This window comes from Mangifera indica, chromosome 8 (genome assembly GCF_011075055.1).
Source record: "Mangifera indica cultivar Alphonso chromosome 8, CATAS_Mindica_2.1, whole genome shotgun sequence".
In the NCBI taxonomy this organism is placed as follows: domain Eukaryota; kingdom Viridiplantae; phylum Streptophyta; class Magnoliopsida; order Sapindales; family Anacardiaceae; genus Mangifera; species Mangifera indica.
Genome location: NC_058144.1, coordinates 11,928,469 through 11,943,759, shown reverse-complemented (window position 1 = coordinate 11,943,759; position 15,291 = coordinate 11,928,469). Strand labels below are relative to the sequence as shown.

The window sequence follows — 15,291 nt, the reverse complement described above, 5'->3', positions numbered from 1 at the left end:
TATAATGCTCATTCATTTAAAGATTAGATATTCACTCTTATATTAATAAAAGATAAATTTGAACCAAATTCAAACAAAAGTCTAATCAAATTTGCTTGAATCGATGACCAATTGTTAAAAACAAAGAAAATAATTGTTAAAAAGAAAGAAAACTCTTTGAATGAGTTAAAATGTCATCATGAAAAATGAAAAATTGTCATAAAATATGAAATTATGGGCAACACAATTGACTTAGAGCTGATTAGATTCACCCCATGCATAATAACTAAAACATCCTTGCTTTAGTTGACTTCTTCGAAACATCGGATGTCTAATACTTAAGACAAATAATGGGTCTGTGTATAGTTAACTTATCTCTAAAGCGTGGATTAAAAAAAAAACGAAAGAAAAAGACATGGCAAGAAGAAAGTGAGAGAAAGCATGGTATTAATTTAAGGCCAAAGGATTATTTCCTACTCAGGGTATGTTGTTTTTCCAAGTTTCTCCCCGTTAACTTTGAAAATTTCATCTACCCACCTATAGACTATTAAAATTAATATTTTAAAGGGTAAAATTGTCACTTTATCTATAATATTAAAAATAAATTAAAATTTAATTCAGTTTTCCTTTTTAACCTCTAAAAACTAACCATTTTCCCTTAGGCCAAGTTTTAAAATATAGCATTCCCCCCCCCCCCAGGGTTTAGTTTTCAATCCCTGACAACAAAGTTTTCCTGATTCACCACCATGCTCCGACGACCTCTCTTCCCTTATTTGGAATGTCGATCGACCCAAATCTGCATTGTCTTCATCTGGAAAGTTGAAGAGCTTCGTCAGGAGACGAAGCTTTTTGTCGTCCCAAACAATGATGACGACCTCGTCTTTATCTAGGAAGACGATCGTCTCCCAGACAAAGACAAGGTCGTCATCTTCGTTTGGGAAGATGAGTCGACGAAGCTCTTCAACTTTTCAAACAAAGACGACACCAAATCTGGGCCGATTAGTGTTTCAGAGAAGAAAAGAGAGGCCATCGGAGCATGATAGTGCGTCGAGAAAGCTTCGTCATCGACAATAACGTCAGAGATTGAAAACTAAACCTTGCGGGAGGGGGGAATGCTATTTTTTAAAATTTGGCTTAGGGGGAAATTGTTAGTTTTTAGGAGTTAAGGGAGAAAAGAGATAAAATTTTAAGGAGTTAGGATTCTATTAATTTTAACCATTTACGAATAGATAAATAAGATTTTCAAAGTTAACGAAAAACCTTTAAGAAATTGCATACTTTGGGTGGGAAATAGTCCTTTGGCCTTAATTTAATTTTGACTCGCTTTTCTCGTTAACATAAATAACATTAACATTGCTCTCCTTAAAACGCTGAACCTACTTCTTCCTCTAGTCCGACCACCACCGCTTTCTTTGCTCTTACAAACACGTCTTCACTTCTCTTCTTTCTCTTTCTCTCTCCCTCTCCTTTCCTTTTTATCCATCACTATTTCTTTCAACAATACTATACTCTTTTTGCATTTCATCAGGTACATCTCATAACCATTCTTTGTTTTTTTTTTTCTGTTGGTATCTTGATTTTATATACTTTTTTTTTTTTTTTTACAATTTCTTATTCTATTTGAGGCTAGATCAGTCACCCATTTTACTTATTTCTCCTATATATTCATATTAACTGTTTTTTATCTTTCTTCATTGAAGAAAATAAAAACAAAATCATGTTTTGGAATTTGATTGCTTATACGCGTTGATGTAATGACGCTATAGAATAATTGGCAGGTGGGTATGGCGCTTTGATAATAAATAGGGTTTATACTCTGGCCGTATTTTTAATTTGTATCTTTTTTGGTTGTGTATGTATTTGAATTACATTTAAACCAGTGAAGTTTTAAATTTTTCTATTCCACTGAAGCTTGTGTAATCCTTGCTGAATAATGAATAAACTTCCTGCAGTATGACGGTGCTGCATAGTCTGGAAATTAGAGATCTATAGATTTATCATGAGGTAAGAAACCCTATTTTAAGCTTTAGAAATTTTTTTGCTAAGTTTATAATTGATTGGGCTGAACTATAAAAATGTTGGAGAATTAAATTAATCATATCCAAGGTTACAACATGAGTACTATAAATTTTTTTCCCAAGGCATATTCTAATTAATTAACAGATGAACTAATTTGGAAATCATGATAGAATGAGATAGTAGAATTTACAGTTTAGTCATGTTCCAGACCTCTTTTGTTTTTACCTTAACGTTAAGATATGCTTTCTAATTTGGTTAATTCTATAGATTTAGGAATGCAATTTTTTTTTGTTTTGGCACAAACGGAGAAGGAAAGAAGATAGTTTTCATCACAGGTTATTTTCAGGATAGTGTTCTGGTATGGTAAAATTGAATGTTTTGGTGAAGAAGGAATGTATACAGTAGCTTTATTCAAAGCTGACCATATATATTTGCCATCCTTATTTGTAAGTAAGACCTTGTTTCCTTATCAAGTGTTAAGAGTGTCAGTGGATCCTAAATTGTAGGATTTGGTAATTATGGGTAGTGCGGATATGTACTAGATAAGTGACTCCAAGTTGAAGACTGAATCATTTATAACTCTGTCCACCAAATCTAGTGTAACTACTTCTTGAGTCATTCAGAAATTTTACAGATGATAATCGCACAATATATGCTTTTGGCAGTCTATGCCTGTCTTGGAATTAGAAATATCAGTTTGATAGCAATTCTTTGTTGGGGTAGATGCCAAGTAAAAGCTTAAAATCTTCAAATTTCTGAAATTCACCTTAAAAAAGTCTGTACGTAGACGTATATCTAATATTTTAATTCTATAAAAAAAATTCAGAGTTGTCTCTATCACATATTCAAATGGCATCTCTAATTAAGACCTAATATTATTTTATTTTGTATCCCCTGTCGTTCAGAACCTTATTTCACTCAATGGGAAAAACAAAAAGAAAATTTAGGATATGCATCGCTGAGGGATCTCATTTTTAGCCCCATATACTGCAATTGAAATTATCACTTTTGTTGCATCAGTTCAGCGGAATATATTAGTTATGAGTGCATTCACCATAAATCAAAGTTTTCCTCTTGCTCATATAAAAAGTTGCATAAAGCACTGCTCATTCCATTTGTTCTTGAATCAGCAGTTGAAGGATATTACATTGATCAGAGAACTAAAGTTAGTGGATGAAGTTTCTGGCAAACTGGAAAGCATGTGGTGTTGCTCAGCTTTTTGCTTTTGAGTCATGCAGATGGTGACCACCGTACAAAATGGAAGAGGAATAAGTATGACTGCTGCTGGAACACAAGCTAGTTGATCATTCTATGCAATGGAAAATGGGCAAAGTATGAACATTGTGGGTGAACATGATAGTTTAATGATGACCACCCTTGATCAAAGAGACCATAACGAAGGCCATGATGACATTATGGCTCGTCGGCTGAAGAACCGTGAACGGCAACGTAGATATAGAGCCCGGAAGCGCCTTGAAGCAGACTTGAAGAAGTCTACTAATATAAATCATTTGATGACACCTCAAGTTGACCTGCAACTAAATGCTAGTCTTAGCAATTGCATAGACCGTGTTTACTGTAAAAGGAATTGGAAAAAAGATGCGAGAAGGGCTGCTGCATTTAAGAGTCAAGAAGAAGATACAATGGATGGTTATGTGAAGCCTGCTCTTAACTATGCTACCGATAGCCAGACACTTTTGCCCTCTGTAAACAAAGCAGAAACACCACTAGAAAATAAGTTTTGTTCTTCGCTGGGTTTGGTTAATATTGAAACAAATAAAGCAAAGCTGGGCCGGAGAGATTGGAAGGCAGAGGCGAGAAACAAGAAAAGCTAATACGGTTAGTACCAAGATGTTGTCTAATGAACATGTATATAGAAATTGAGTGTCAGCTGACACCTGACTGCATGGCTAATTGAACTTAGACTGTTGCCGTAAGTTAGTTTGTTATGGTTTTAGGAAGAACTTCTGTTATCATGTTTCTGGCAATATTTACTGGTTTTTCTGTTTGAGATGAAAAATGAGAAATCAAAAGATTTACTGTTCAGATTTTACCATGTCAATTTGAGATTATATCCTATGGTTCATCGTTATCAATTATGAAATCTAAACTTTTGCTTATTTAGACGAAACGCTATTTTGTTGCCTAGGTAGTGTACATGCGATTGAAACTGCTGTGAATTCGTTGGTTGGTATGGCATATGTTTCAGCTTCATATTCTTTCCTGATATCAAGATGAAAGTTTGCTTATTATCTCCAAATTTGCAGTTGAAATGAAACTTAAAAACCACCACTCGTAGAAAGCACATGGGGGGTATTTCCATTAACATGTTCTTTATTTACCCAGCAATCAATGTAGCCACTCTCCCTGTGATAGGCCTTGCCATCGAAGAGAAATTTAATGAGGAAAATTGTATCTTTATCTTCGTACCATCTTTGCATTAACGTATGAGTAAATTAGTCCTAAGATATCGAAATGAAGAAAAAAACAAAAAAACGAAATAGATTATAATACATTCAATTAAGGTTTTCATTAGCATTATACGAACAATTGTATATTCATGAACAACACACCCCACTCCACTAACATGGCTTACCCTTACATAACCAAATCGCAATGTACTAAAAAATAAAAAATCAATATTAAATAAATAAAATGAATAGAGAAACTAAAGTGGAACGCGGCCATTAGCCATCAGCCATTATATACAACACAATTCGTAACTCAAAATATTAATAATCAAGACAATATTTTCATCCTCAGTTGTCTCATGCCAAAGCCTACCTTTCTCTCAAATCCTCAAAGCTCCAATCCCTTCTCATTCCTGCGCTTCTCACCAACCTAGGCTTATTGATTTCATCTATCGCCACCACGGCTGCACTCTTATATCGGCGATGACCCTTCTTCACCTTTTTAGAAGAAACCGACTGCGGAGTTACAGGTTCTCTCATTTCCTCCCAGGGCGGCGACGGCGAGGCTAACGCTCCCGACCAGTTCCTCTCAATCATTATACAGCATGCTTTCCTTTGACGCTCGTTACTGTGACTGAACTCCCTTTGAGAATTCGTCCGGCAGGTCAGGCAATTCAAAGTCATCGTCGCGTTATACACTTTTTCTTTAGGTAAAGAGAGGCTTTAAAGAAAATCTTGCATTGATGGAAAGAAATGGAGGGGTGTGAGGTTATAATGCATGCAATTAAAGGAGAAGACAGACAGGAAATTTTATATTCAAGATATGATGAGTAGTAGTTAATGTAACCTGTTCTGGTTGTGAAACAACAACAACCATTGCTATTATTTTCTGGTAATTTTGATTATTTCCGTAAAGACAGCTTAACCATTTCTAATTACTACCTTAATTTGTCATTAGTTTTATATTAATGGCTTTTATTATGCATGCGTCGAATCTCATCAAGTATTAGCCAGCTAACAAGATTCTTCAAATTGTGATACACTTCATTAGCATACTATAAAAACACTTGGGGACTGTTTGTTTCAACAAAAAGCATTCAGGGAACATAAATAGTATTTTCAAAACCTTTTGAGGTCATGAATTTCAACATAGATATTATTCGTATTAGGTAATTTTGGGTTTCTGAGAATACTCTTTAAGTTTTCTTAAACCAAATAAATACATAATCTTTTAAGGATATATATTGATTACCCCTCATTAATAGTATTAATCACTCAACGACTAAGGATTAATTACCCCTATTAACTCTCTTTTTTCATTTTTTTTTAATAATATTATTTTATAACTTCAAAATCTGAACATACACCTTTAAAAGGAAACAACTGTGGAAGAGAAATCTAACTTGTTTGGGGTGTCTTTTCAACTGTTCAACAACATTGACTTGTACCCCTGAATGAGCCAATTAAAGATGCTCAAATTACGAAAAGTTTCGGCTAGGTTCAAATTATATTATTAGCCATCGCCATCGCCATCACCCATGTCACTGCAAATTTAGCAGCAAGATTGTGTGAAAAACCTTTCTAAATATGGGATATCAACTTTTAACGTGTTCCAAATCCAAAAGGATGTCAAATGGCTTTAACAATTCTCCAGAAACAATGAACCAGTTTACTATTTTCCAATCACCCCAGAAAGCTTTTCTTGATTCCTTCTACTCAAAGATGACTGATTCTACATGCAGCGAATAGAACAGAAATTATTTAATTAGATTCAAATTTAGAACTATACATACTAAGATTCAACACGAAAAAGAGCTCTATTCAATTGGTAACAAGAGCCAAATAATGATCATCCTTAAAACACAAGCCTAATACTCAATAGTTCAGCTCCTAGATAATTCAAATCATCTGCACCTGCAAACTAGATTTATACAAAAAGCTACTTAACAACAGGTAGAACAACAAAATATACTATATATTACAGAGCCTGCGATGCGCTACCGGGAAGCCTTAAAATGTCCCAGAGCCCTACAACATTAACAACAATGGAATCATGTGAAGTTCTACTGGCGCCATCTTTGACCAAACCTTATCGATTATCGCCAACTTTGGCTGCTAGGATGTTCTTGAGCTGCTCTTGTGAGTAAAACCGACTTCCAATCTTCACTGTGGCTTGTTGGATCATCAATTCATTCACTACTGACATACTGGCGTGATGCACCTCCAAGTCCAACTCTTTCAAGGCTGCCATTAGCTTAGCTGCAGGGTGGTTCTTTTTACTTGATTGAATCCTGATCATAGCGTCCAATCCAATAATCCTCACTTCAATATCCATATCAATCAATTTACTTGCATGATTTGACATTTTGAGGTCTTGATCAGATGTTGTAGGACCTGGACGAGATTCTTTACCCCCACCAAACTCTCTCTTCATTGATTCCAATTGGTTTTGGAGATCCTCTTTATCAGCCTCAGCATTTTGAAGCTTGTTTTTAAGTTCATTAATATAAGAAATTGCATCACCAAGAAGTGAAGCTTTATCCATCTTTGAAACATTAGGTACAACAGCTCTCAAAGCATAGAACCTCTGATTGAGCTTCTCTCTTCTTTGACGCTCAGCTTCCACATGATTCAGTGGCTCTTCTCTTCCATTTGCAGGCTTTCTCCCCCGTTTTCTCGGCTTCTTTTCAGGTTCCACAATCCTACTACTATCTACCTCCTTAACAACAGAAGCCTCAAGATCAGAATGATCAGAATCGCCTCCGCCACCACTCGATTTTACAACTCCCGAAGAAGGCAAAATCACACCAGAAGTAAACGAAAGCATCCCTTCGTCGTTACTCCCTAGGGAGGTAGGTGATCTTTTCTTCTTATTACTGTCCTCTGCTCCGAAATGAGAATTATTCGAAAACAAATTATTCCCACTTCTCTTACTCTCAGAAAAGTTCAATATCTCCCCTGATTCCGGCTTCAACAAATGAGAATTCCCATTTCTGTTATCATATGCATATTCAGAGAAATTCAGTTCTTTTGAGAAAAACGTCTGCGACTGCTGAATTTGCTGTTGCTGTAAAGAAATTCCACTTGGGCTTTCAGTTAAAGAAGTTGAAGTAGGATTCTCAAACTGAATTCCCTTGGAAATCTGCGGGTTATTATTAGCAACAGAACCCGACCCGGAACCAATCGCCGGTGCTCCTACTCCGGCAGAGTCTTTGATATCAAACACAGTGGACGTGGGATCATTAATCCAGGACGAAGGATCATTCTCACCTTGATCTGGATTTGGCAGGAAGAGGGCCAAGAAACCATATCCATACCATTAAAATTAAACAAAAATCGAACCTTGTTCATCAGATCCGAGTTCTGCACAATCACCTCAGTGGAACCCAGTTCAACAACCCCATTTGCTAAGGGTATACAAACCATCGTCTGTAACCCGAACATCTGTCCTTGTCTGGCCCGTTCGCAGCCCGAATTCAAAAGCCGTTCCGGCCCGCAAACCCAAACCGGGCTGCCGCTGAAAAACGCTTGGCCGGGTAGCCCGCCTCCATTAACGAAAAACGATTGAGTCATAGAAATCAAAAAGAACCATTCCGTATCGGTAACTTCTTCATCAACGGAATCGTCGGTGGTGGCCGTTGATCCCGAAATCAAGGAGTTGAGCTCGCGGAGCACCTTTTTACGGTGCTCCTGTTCAACAGCGGATGAAGCTTTGATTTTGGCTTTGCCTTTTTCCCCTTCGCCTTTATAGTAGCCATCACCCCAGCCCAAAAGAGAGGCGCCGGAGTAATCGCAAGAGGATTGCCAAAAGATGGCATACGTCCAGCTCTCCCGAGCGCCTTCGATCAATTGCTGAAGGCGTTGCTGGAGGGTGTCTTGATTGAAGGGCTGTGAAGACGAAGGGAGATGAGTTTTGGAAGGGGTAGGTGTGGATGCAGAAGATTGAGAAGGAGGCCAAAGACCGGTTAAATCAGAGGTCATGAAAGCTTCCATAACGGAACCGTTATCGTCGGTCCAGAGATTGACGGCGGGAGGCAACCGGTAGTCTGTCATAACATTGAGTGGGTTGAGAGAACAAATAATTATTAATTGTGAAGATGCAGATGAAGATATGGAGATAGTGGCGTTAAGATGAGAGATAGGCGAGGGAGTTCATTTAGAGTGCATTTGGGTTTGGGATTTATTTGGAGTGAATTTGAGCTGAATTTTAGTTTACGCAAGTGAAAAATCAGAGTGGGTGGTTTCGAGGAAAGGAGATGGGCGATTTAATCGTGAAAAAGCCGGCGTGTATTAGTGAGTTGGTTGAGTGAAGTAGGGTTAGCTCGGGCGAGTGGCACCCAATGGATAGGTGGCAGCGTGTGATAGTTTAGGTGGATAGTGTTTTGTGTTGACCGGGGTGAGGTGTAGTAACGCAAAGACAAGGTGAATTGTGTGGTGAAAATCCATTCAAGTGTTCAGTCGAATCCAGAGGGAATTCAGTATCCAACCAAACTACCGTGCAAAAGTTACCAGCAAGGTAATTTTTCGGATAAAATTCATTGGTATAGATCAATGTTTTATAACATGATTGAATAAATAAAATAAATTATATTTCATGTTTATATCTTTTTAATTACGTCACTTCACCTCTCTTTCATGAATTCCGATTTTACATAAAAACAATACTTCTATTGTAAATAAGCCAAATGTCTATGTCCCTCACGATAAATTATTATTTTTTAAATTTAAAAATTATTTTTTATTTATGTGTTAAAATCAGTCATTAATTTTAATAGTTACAATTATATTTATATTATTTTATTTAAATATTATTATTTTATCTTTAAAATTTAAAATATTATAATAGTATTTATATTGGACTTAATTGTAAATAATGTTGTCAAGGTATAAATATCTTTTTTCTTTAAAACTTACGAGAAACAAATGATATTTTTCATCTATCTTGTTTTGAAAATTATTATATTCATTACAACACTAGCAAGTGTGTCATAAGGTCAATTAAGTCATTTTTTTAAATTTTTTGGTTATATTTGATATTAATGAATGAGAAAATGAAGTATTTAAGAATTGTAAATTTGACATGTGGAGTAGTCATGCATGAATTAAGCATACCCATTCAAGTCATACTAAGTAGACGATTTGGATATTGTGTCATGTCAAATAATTAAAAAGGTTGAATGGCTATTCACGAAGAATGCATATTCACTACAATGGTTATCTGATTTGAATTTCATATAAGGAGACATGATTTGTACGTTATCCTCATTTTTATAACTTTGAAACTTTCTAAATAACTTATAACTTACTAAATTTTGACGATTCAAGGTAGATGGTAACGTAGAGAAGAAGATTACGACATCGAATCCTTCTAACAGTGTCCAAGTTAGTAGGGGTTACAGGATTTTGCCTTTTTAACATGACTTTTGGATTATCAAAATATGTCTATGATTTCAAAGATTCACTAAGGGTTCTATTGAGATTGAATGTTGATAAAATATAATTATGTTACTTGGAATGCATATAAAGTCATGTGAAACTTATTGAAGTTTAGAGATAATCTTATCTTTTGTGTGAAATTGAAATGTTGTTCAATAGATTGTGTCAATGTCCTCTAATTTGTGAACTTGTTGTGTTTAAGTGTCTTATTTGGACATAGAAACATGTTATAATCATTGTAGGATTGTTAAGTTTTATTGAAATGGAAAGATTAGGATAAATATAGTCAAAAATTGTCATTTAGGCACTATGTATGACTATCTCAAGGATAGAACGATTGTGCATAGACATATAATCTAGGGTATCACACAAAGCAAACAACCATGCATAGGACATAAACGATCATTCATCGATTAGGGTAGAGATGTCACACCTAATAAATAGCCATATGTAAGACCTATGCAATCGTTAATGAAACATAAGATAAGATGTGATGATGGTTTATGCATAAAGTGCACATATATTTATGAAAAGTTGATTATACCCTTAGATCATGCACAGTTGTGAACATGAACAGATGAACCGTTCATGAATCTACGATGTACAATCGTTCAAATAAGTGAACGATCATGTAAGATGAATGGGCATGAATGATCGTGAAAGAATAAGTCATGAACGCTCATACTAAGTCAAAGTGTATGTCAATTCACAAGCAATGCACAATCTTGCATAGAAATAAAATGAACGCATATTCATGGTAAATAGACAACTATTAATAGAGTTTTCCAGTGAGATATTTATGGACATTAAGTCACACCCATTAGTACACACAAGGGTTTTTTGTTTTCTTCCTCTTGTTTTGCATTTCAATTAAGTATATTGTTTTGAGGGCCTGAACGGTTATGCATATTAGGAATGTACACCTGTATATGAGTCCATAAGGGTAGAAAGGTCATTTCATGCATGATGCATGAAATGGTTAAGTGTTGGATGAGGTACAATCGTGCATGTTAGAGGTACATACCTATACAGCTGATGATTCATGAACAATGCCAATCGGTCGTGATGTTCACCAATGCATAAAGAAGTGTACGCTTATACATAGCATTTGGATTTTATATAAGAACAATTTCAATGATCGCAAACTATGGTTTTGCCACAAAACTACTAGTACGATCGTGCATTAAGATTGCATGGTCATATATGGTGTTATTTGAGCAAAGCAAAAAAAGGCAAAGTATTACTCATTGGTATTATCTGCATTACATCTATTTTCAGAAAACATGGAGTGTTAAGTAACTCCAATAAGAGTTTGGAGAAGAGATTGGAGGAATCGAGAGTTATCGAAGATCATTGTAGCCACATGAAGAATTGTTTATTGTTAGATGACAAATAAGTAGATGACCTAATCTTCTTGTCTCTATTTTGATGGATGAACCATCTTTAGAAAGTGATAGCATGAATCTATGGACGAAATATTCTTATTTATATATGTTGCTATGGCATAACATGTAGACACACTATTGACAGTTTGGAGGTTGAATGAAAAGCGTGAATGAATATGGTAGATAAAGATCATGAACTAAGGTAGGTCAATTTATGTTATTGGTAACTCTTGAATGATCATTATGGTATTACAGATGTAATTTTATGTTCCTAAAGCATAGAGATGGATTTGAATTGTCGAAAAACACTAGAGATAGTAGAACCAATGATGGTGCACAATCGTACTCACAATGGTGTACAATCATACATGCTTTAGAAAAAGATAAGTTAGTCATGCATAGATTGTATGTCTATATGTGTAGTGTAATAAAGTCATATACAAACATGAATTAAGTGTAGTATAATAACTCAGTTGTGCATAAGTTAATGTATAACCCTACATAATGTTTGAATTATGGATAAAGACATTTTTGGTGATCGCATATCATGGTTTTCACTATGAAACTGCTAATATGCTCATGCATAAGGGTAGCACAATCATACATGACATTATTTCATCAAAATAAAAAGGGGTTGCTAAGGTTATGTGATTTATTTGTACATTTTCATGTTTCAAAGCAAAAGTGAGGGAGAGGAGAGAGTTCTGTAAAATTTGGCAAGCATTAGATGAGAGTTAGGTCCACAACCATGTGAATAGTTACTTTACCTCAAAGGATAAGCAAGTACGATAATTGTGTTGTTTTCTGATTTATTTAGCACTAAAGCACGATCAAGTGTTTTTGTAATTATGCAATTAATATATGAGCACTATAATCAGATAATGGGAGTATGTGTATAAAGTATTGATGTGTTAAATAACATTGATAGCATGTCGAACTTGAACATATATATGACTTTCTCAATGAGATTGCTTAGTAGAATATAACATCGGTTGATATGCAATATTTGACGATGAAAACATATTTTAGGGTGCTAGAGACTTATATGATATAAATTAGGAAATAAAGACTATGTTGGTTGGGTCGAAAATGGTTGAAAACAATAGGTAAATAATGATTTGCAACCATACATGCAAAAGATGTATAGTCGTACAAACCTTAGGTAGAAGACGAACTCCAAGACAGTTGAGGTACACCTATGATTTGTTATATAAAAACTCATTTATGATCATACATTATAAGGTGTACACCCATACATGGCATTGGAAGACGCATGCCCATGACAAGTAATGGTTCATGGTTGTGATAGGTTGAATTAGAGATAACAAACATTAGCAAACGTTAGGGGATCATTAGTCAGATGTTGTGATGTACAACCGTAACACCAAGAGGTGTATAACCCGTACATAGCCCAACAAAGGTACAAGTATGTAAGGCTAAGTTATGTCGAAACAATGTAATTAAACAGAGAAAAGTATTGGGACAAGTCACACCAAGGGGTATGCACCCATATAAAGGTGTTATGATAAAGAGAGTTTGTTAGTTTACCAGTGAAAATTTAAAAGCTTTCACCTGAGTTTCTAAGAAATTAAAAAGTCATTTAAGATTAGGATTTTGAGAGTATCCTATATGACCTTATGGGACCTTAATGTTTCCTGAAATGATTTTATGGGACCAAAAGTGTTTCTCGAGTTAAGAAATTAAGTAAGACAGAATCCACATCGTCAAAGTAGGGAGTCTGAAAGTATACTCCTGATGACTAAGTTAATGTGGATTAAGTTAAGTCGTAAAATAAGGAGGAAGTTAAAGTTTAAATAGAGTTCGCTGCTTATTGAAAGGTTTATCACTTATTTCCCTATTTTCTAAATTTTGTAGATAACTAGTGATCGTGATGGTTGTGATGTGAGGAGCTCAACATAGAGCGAGACATAAGGGCATTATAGTCATTATTACAATTTTATGTATTTCAATTTATATGGATTTTGGACTATGATAAGAATGCTTTATGTTTTCACTACACACATTTGATTGACATCATTTATACATTTCCCTAAAAGATTTTAAATTATGAATGTTTGAATGAAGTTTAAAATGTTATCCATGCTTAATAAGTCAAAGTAGAGTAACGCTTCCCTCCGAAAGGGCATTACTTTTGGAGGGGTGTTACAATTGTGTTTAAGTTTAGAATGTTATGTCAGCTTTATTTGAATTCAAGATTACTATTTTTTAAGACTATAAAAATTGCTATGAACTTGCTATATTTTCTATCCATTACTAAAAGATTTGAATACTAACATACAACGAACTCTAAATTAATATGGTTTAGCATATCATAATCTAACTCACGAAAAAAATATATGTTGATATAATTTTATTTGAAACTGAATACTATTAATTAAAGATATTAACAAGCTGGCCTTGGCTTAACCCATCGAGTTTGTGGTACGACTAGCAATGTTGTGGGTTATGTCATGTCCGATTCGGTTTTTTTAATAAAATAGTTTGTTTAAAATAAATTATTAGATATTACTAATTTATATTCACTTTTAAATTAATAAATCCGATGACAGTATTTCAAAAATGGTAAGATGACTGTCAAAATTATATTTTTTATTTATGTTCAAATAATATAAAATCATTTGTGTATTTTTATTATTTATATTCATATTTTAATTAAAAAAAACTCTAAAATTTTAGTAAAAAAACTTCACTTCCTAGTAACTCAAAACTTTTTTTAATCTCTCGATCTCAAACTTTCTTAATCAAAATTTAATTATATCTAACAAATTAATTTTCATTTTATTTTTACAATTTTGTTAATTATTTTTTCTTTTTAAATACTTAAATAATGGGAAAACTTTAATATGATCTAAACGAAAAAAATTTAAATGATTAAGACGAATTCATTTTTATAAGCTCAAATAAAAAAGAATTAGTGTAGTGTAAATAATATAAGAGAGACCTTATAGAAATAATTAAAAATAAAATCAAACCTTTATTCTTATATATCATTATAAAAATGTTTTAATTTAAGAAATTTAAGTGAGAAATAATAGATAAAACAAAACCTTTTAATTTGCAAATTTTTAAAATTTTTCATGACTCATTACAATAAAGAACCGTGCCTTCATGAATTGTGCTAAATAAGCGAGGCATGACCCGATCTAACCCCTTAGACATGTCTAGAATTAATTCACCAATTTTATCTTCAAAAGGTATGGAAGGATTACATTTTTTTTTTCAATTTTCTCGAATTTATTTGAATATTATAGTATATTTAAAAATGTAAATAATAAAATATATAGTTTAATTTTTATCCTTTTTTGGGTAAGTTAAAAAAAATCGGGCGCGTGTCTGCCTCCGAGGATATTAAAACATCGGCGGGGACTTTTTCAAATAATCGGGTATCTGTCTCACTCTCAACACTAGCCAATTAATTTCCTTTTTTTAAATATAATGAGATAATATTTATCGGGAGTGGCGTTGAAAACGATATAAAAAAAATAATTTAAAAAAAAGGGACGCGTTGGCGTCACGAGAGATAATTGTGTCGTCTCCCTTGATTGCTCCTTATTAAATATTAGAGCGATTCCCCACAGTTTGTTTGGATATAATAAAATTAAATAAAAAAAATATGACACGTTTTGCTTGATGCGCATGATTGAAATACCCTTGTCATTTTATTTGTTGGAGCACGTGTCCCATGTGAAAAACCCTACACCACTTTTATTTATTAAATATTAAATAAATCAAATTATAATCTTAAGTTAATTCGCTTTTCAAGTGATTTAAGCATTCACCATTTATCTCATAATATTTTAGATTTTATAAAAGGAATTATTATTTAAATTTAATAGAATAATTAGGGCCATTTTATGATTAAAAAAATTGAATAATATCAAATAGTCAATAATTTTAGTTAATATAAAGAAATAAATAAATAAATTGCCTCTAAATTAAGCACAAACAAGATGAGATGAGAATGATAATAATTAATATATAAATAAAATAGCAAAATAGAACCAAAGAGAATGGAACAGAAAGTCAACAGAACAGCAGAG

General features: G+C 33.8%; 3 protein-coding genes across 7 annotated transcripts; 1 reads left to right on the top strand and 2 right to left on the bottom strand.

The window, feature by feature from the left end:
- The first annotated feature begins 1,325 nt into the window (after nt 1-1,325).
- On the top strand, nt 1,326-4,102 carry LOC123222628. 5 transcript variants are annotated; one of them, XM_044645491.1, is made up of 3 exons: nt 1,326-1,507; nt 1,932-1,982; nt 3,235-4,102. In XM_044645491.1, the coding sequence occupies exon 3, from the start codon at nt 3,315-3,317 to the stop codon at nt 3,831-3,833; it is 519 nt and encodes a 172-aa protein (XP_044501426.1). In that variant the 5' UTR covers nt 1,326-1,507; nt 1,932-1,982; nt 3,235-3,314; the 3' UTR covers nt 3,834-4,102. The 5 variants fall into 5 exon arrangements, with proteins under 5 accessions (XP_044501426.1, XP_044501421.1, XP_044501422.1 ...); XM_044645486.1 differs by having other exon boundaries at nt 1,932-1,983; nt 3,132-4,102; XM_044645487.1 differs by having other exon boundaries at nt 1,932-1,983; nt 3,129-4,102.
- A 397-nt stretch (nt 4,103-4,499) lies between these two features.
- On the bottom strand, nt 4,500-5,168 carry LOC123222370. The gene has a single exon (XM_044645101.1). The coding sequence runs from the start codon at nt 5,091-5,093 to the stop codon at nt 4,779-4,781; it is 315 nt and encodes a 104-aa protein (XP_044501036.1). The 5' UTR covers nt 5,094-5,168; the 3' UTR covers nt 4,500-4,778.
- A 1,039-nt stretch (nt 5,169-6,207) lies between these two features.
- Nucleotides 6,208-8,578, bottom strand: LOC123223893 (transcription factor MYC2-like). Its single transcript, XM_044647356.1, is given in 2 exon segments — nt 6,208-7,722; nt 7,725-8,578. Coding segments are annotated over 2 exon segments (1,962 nt in total). The 5' UTR covers nt 8,463-8,578; the 3' UTR covers nt 6,208-6,498.
- Nucleotides 8,579-15,291: the final 6,713 nt, after the last annotated feature.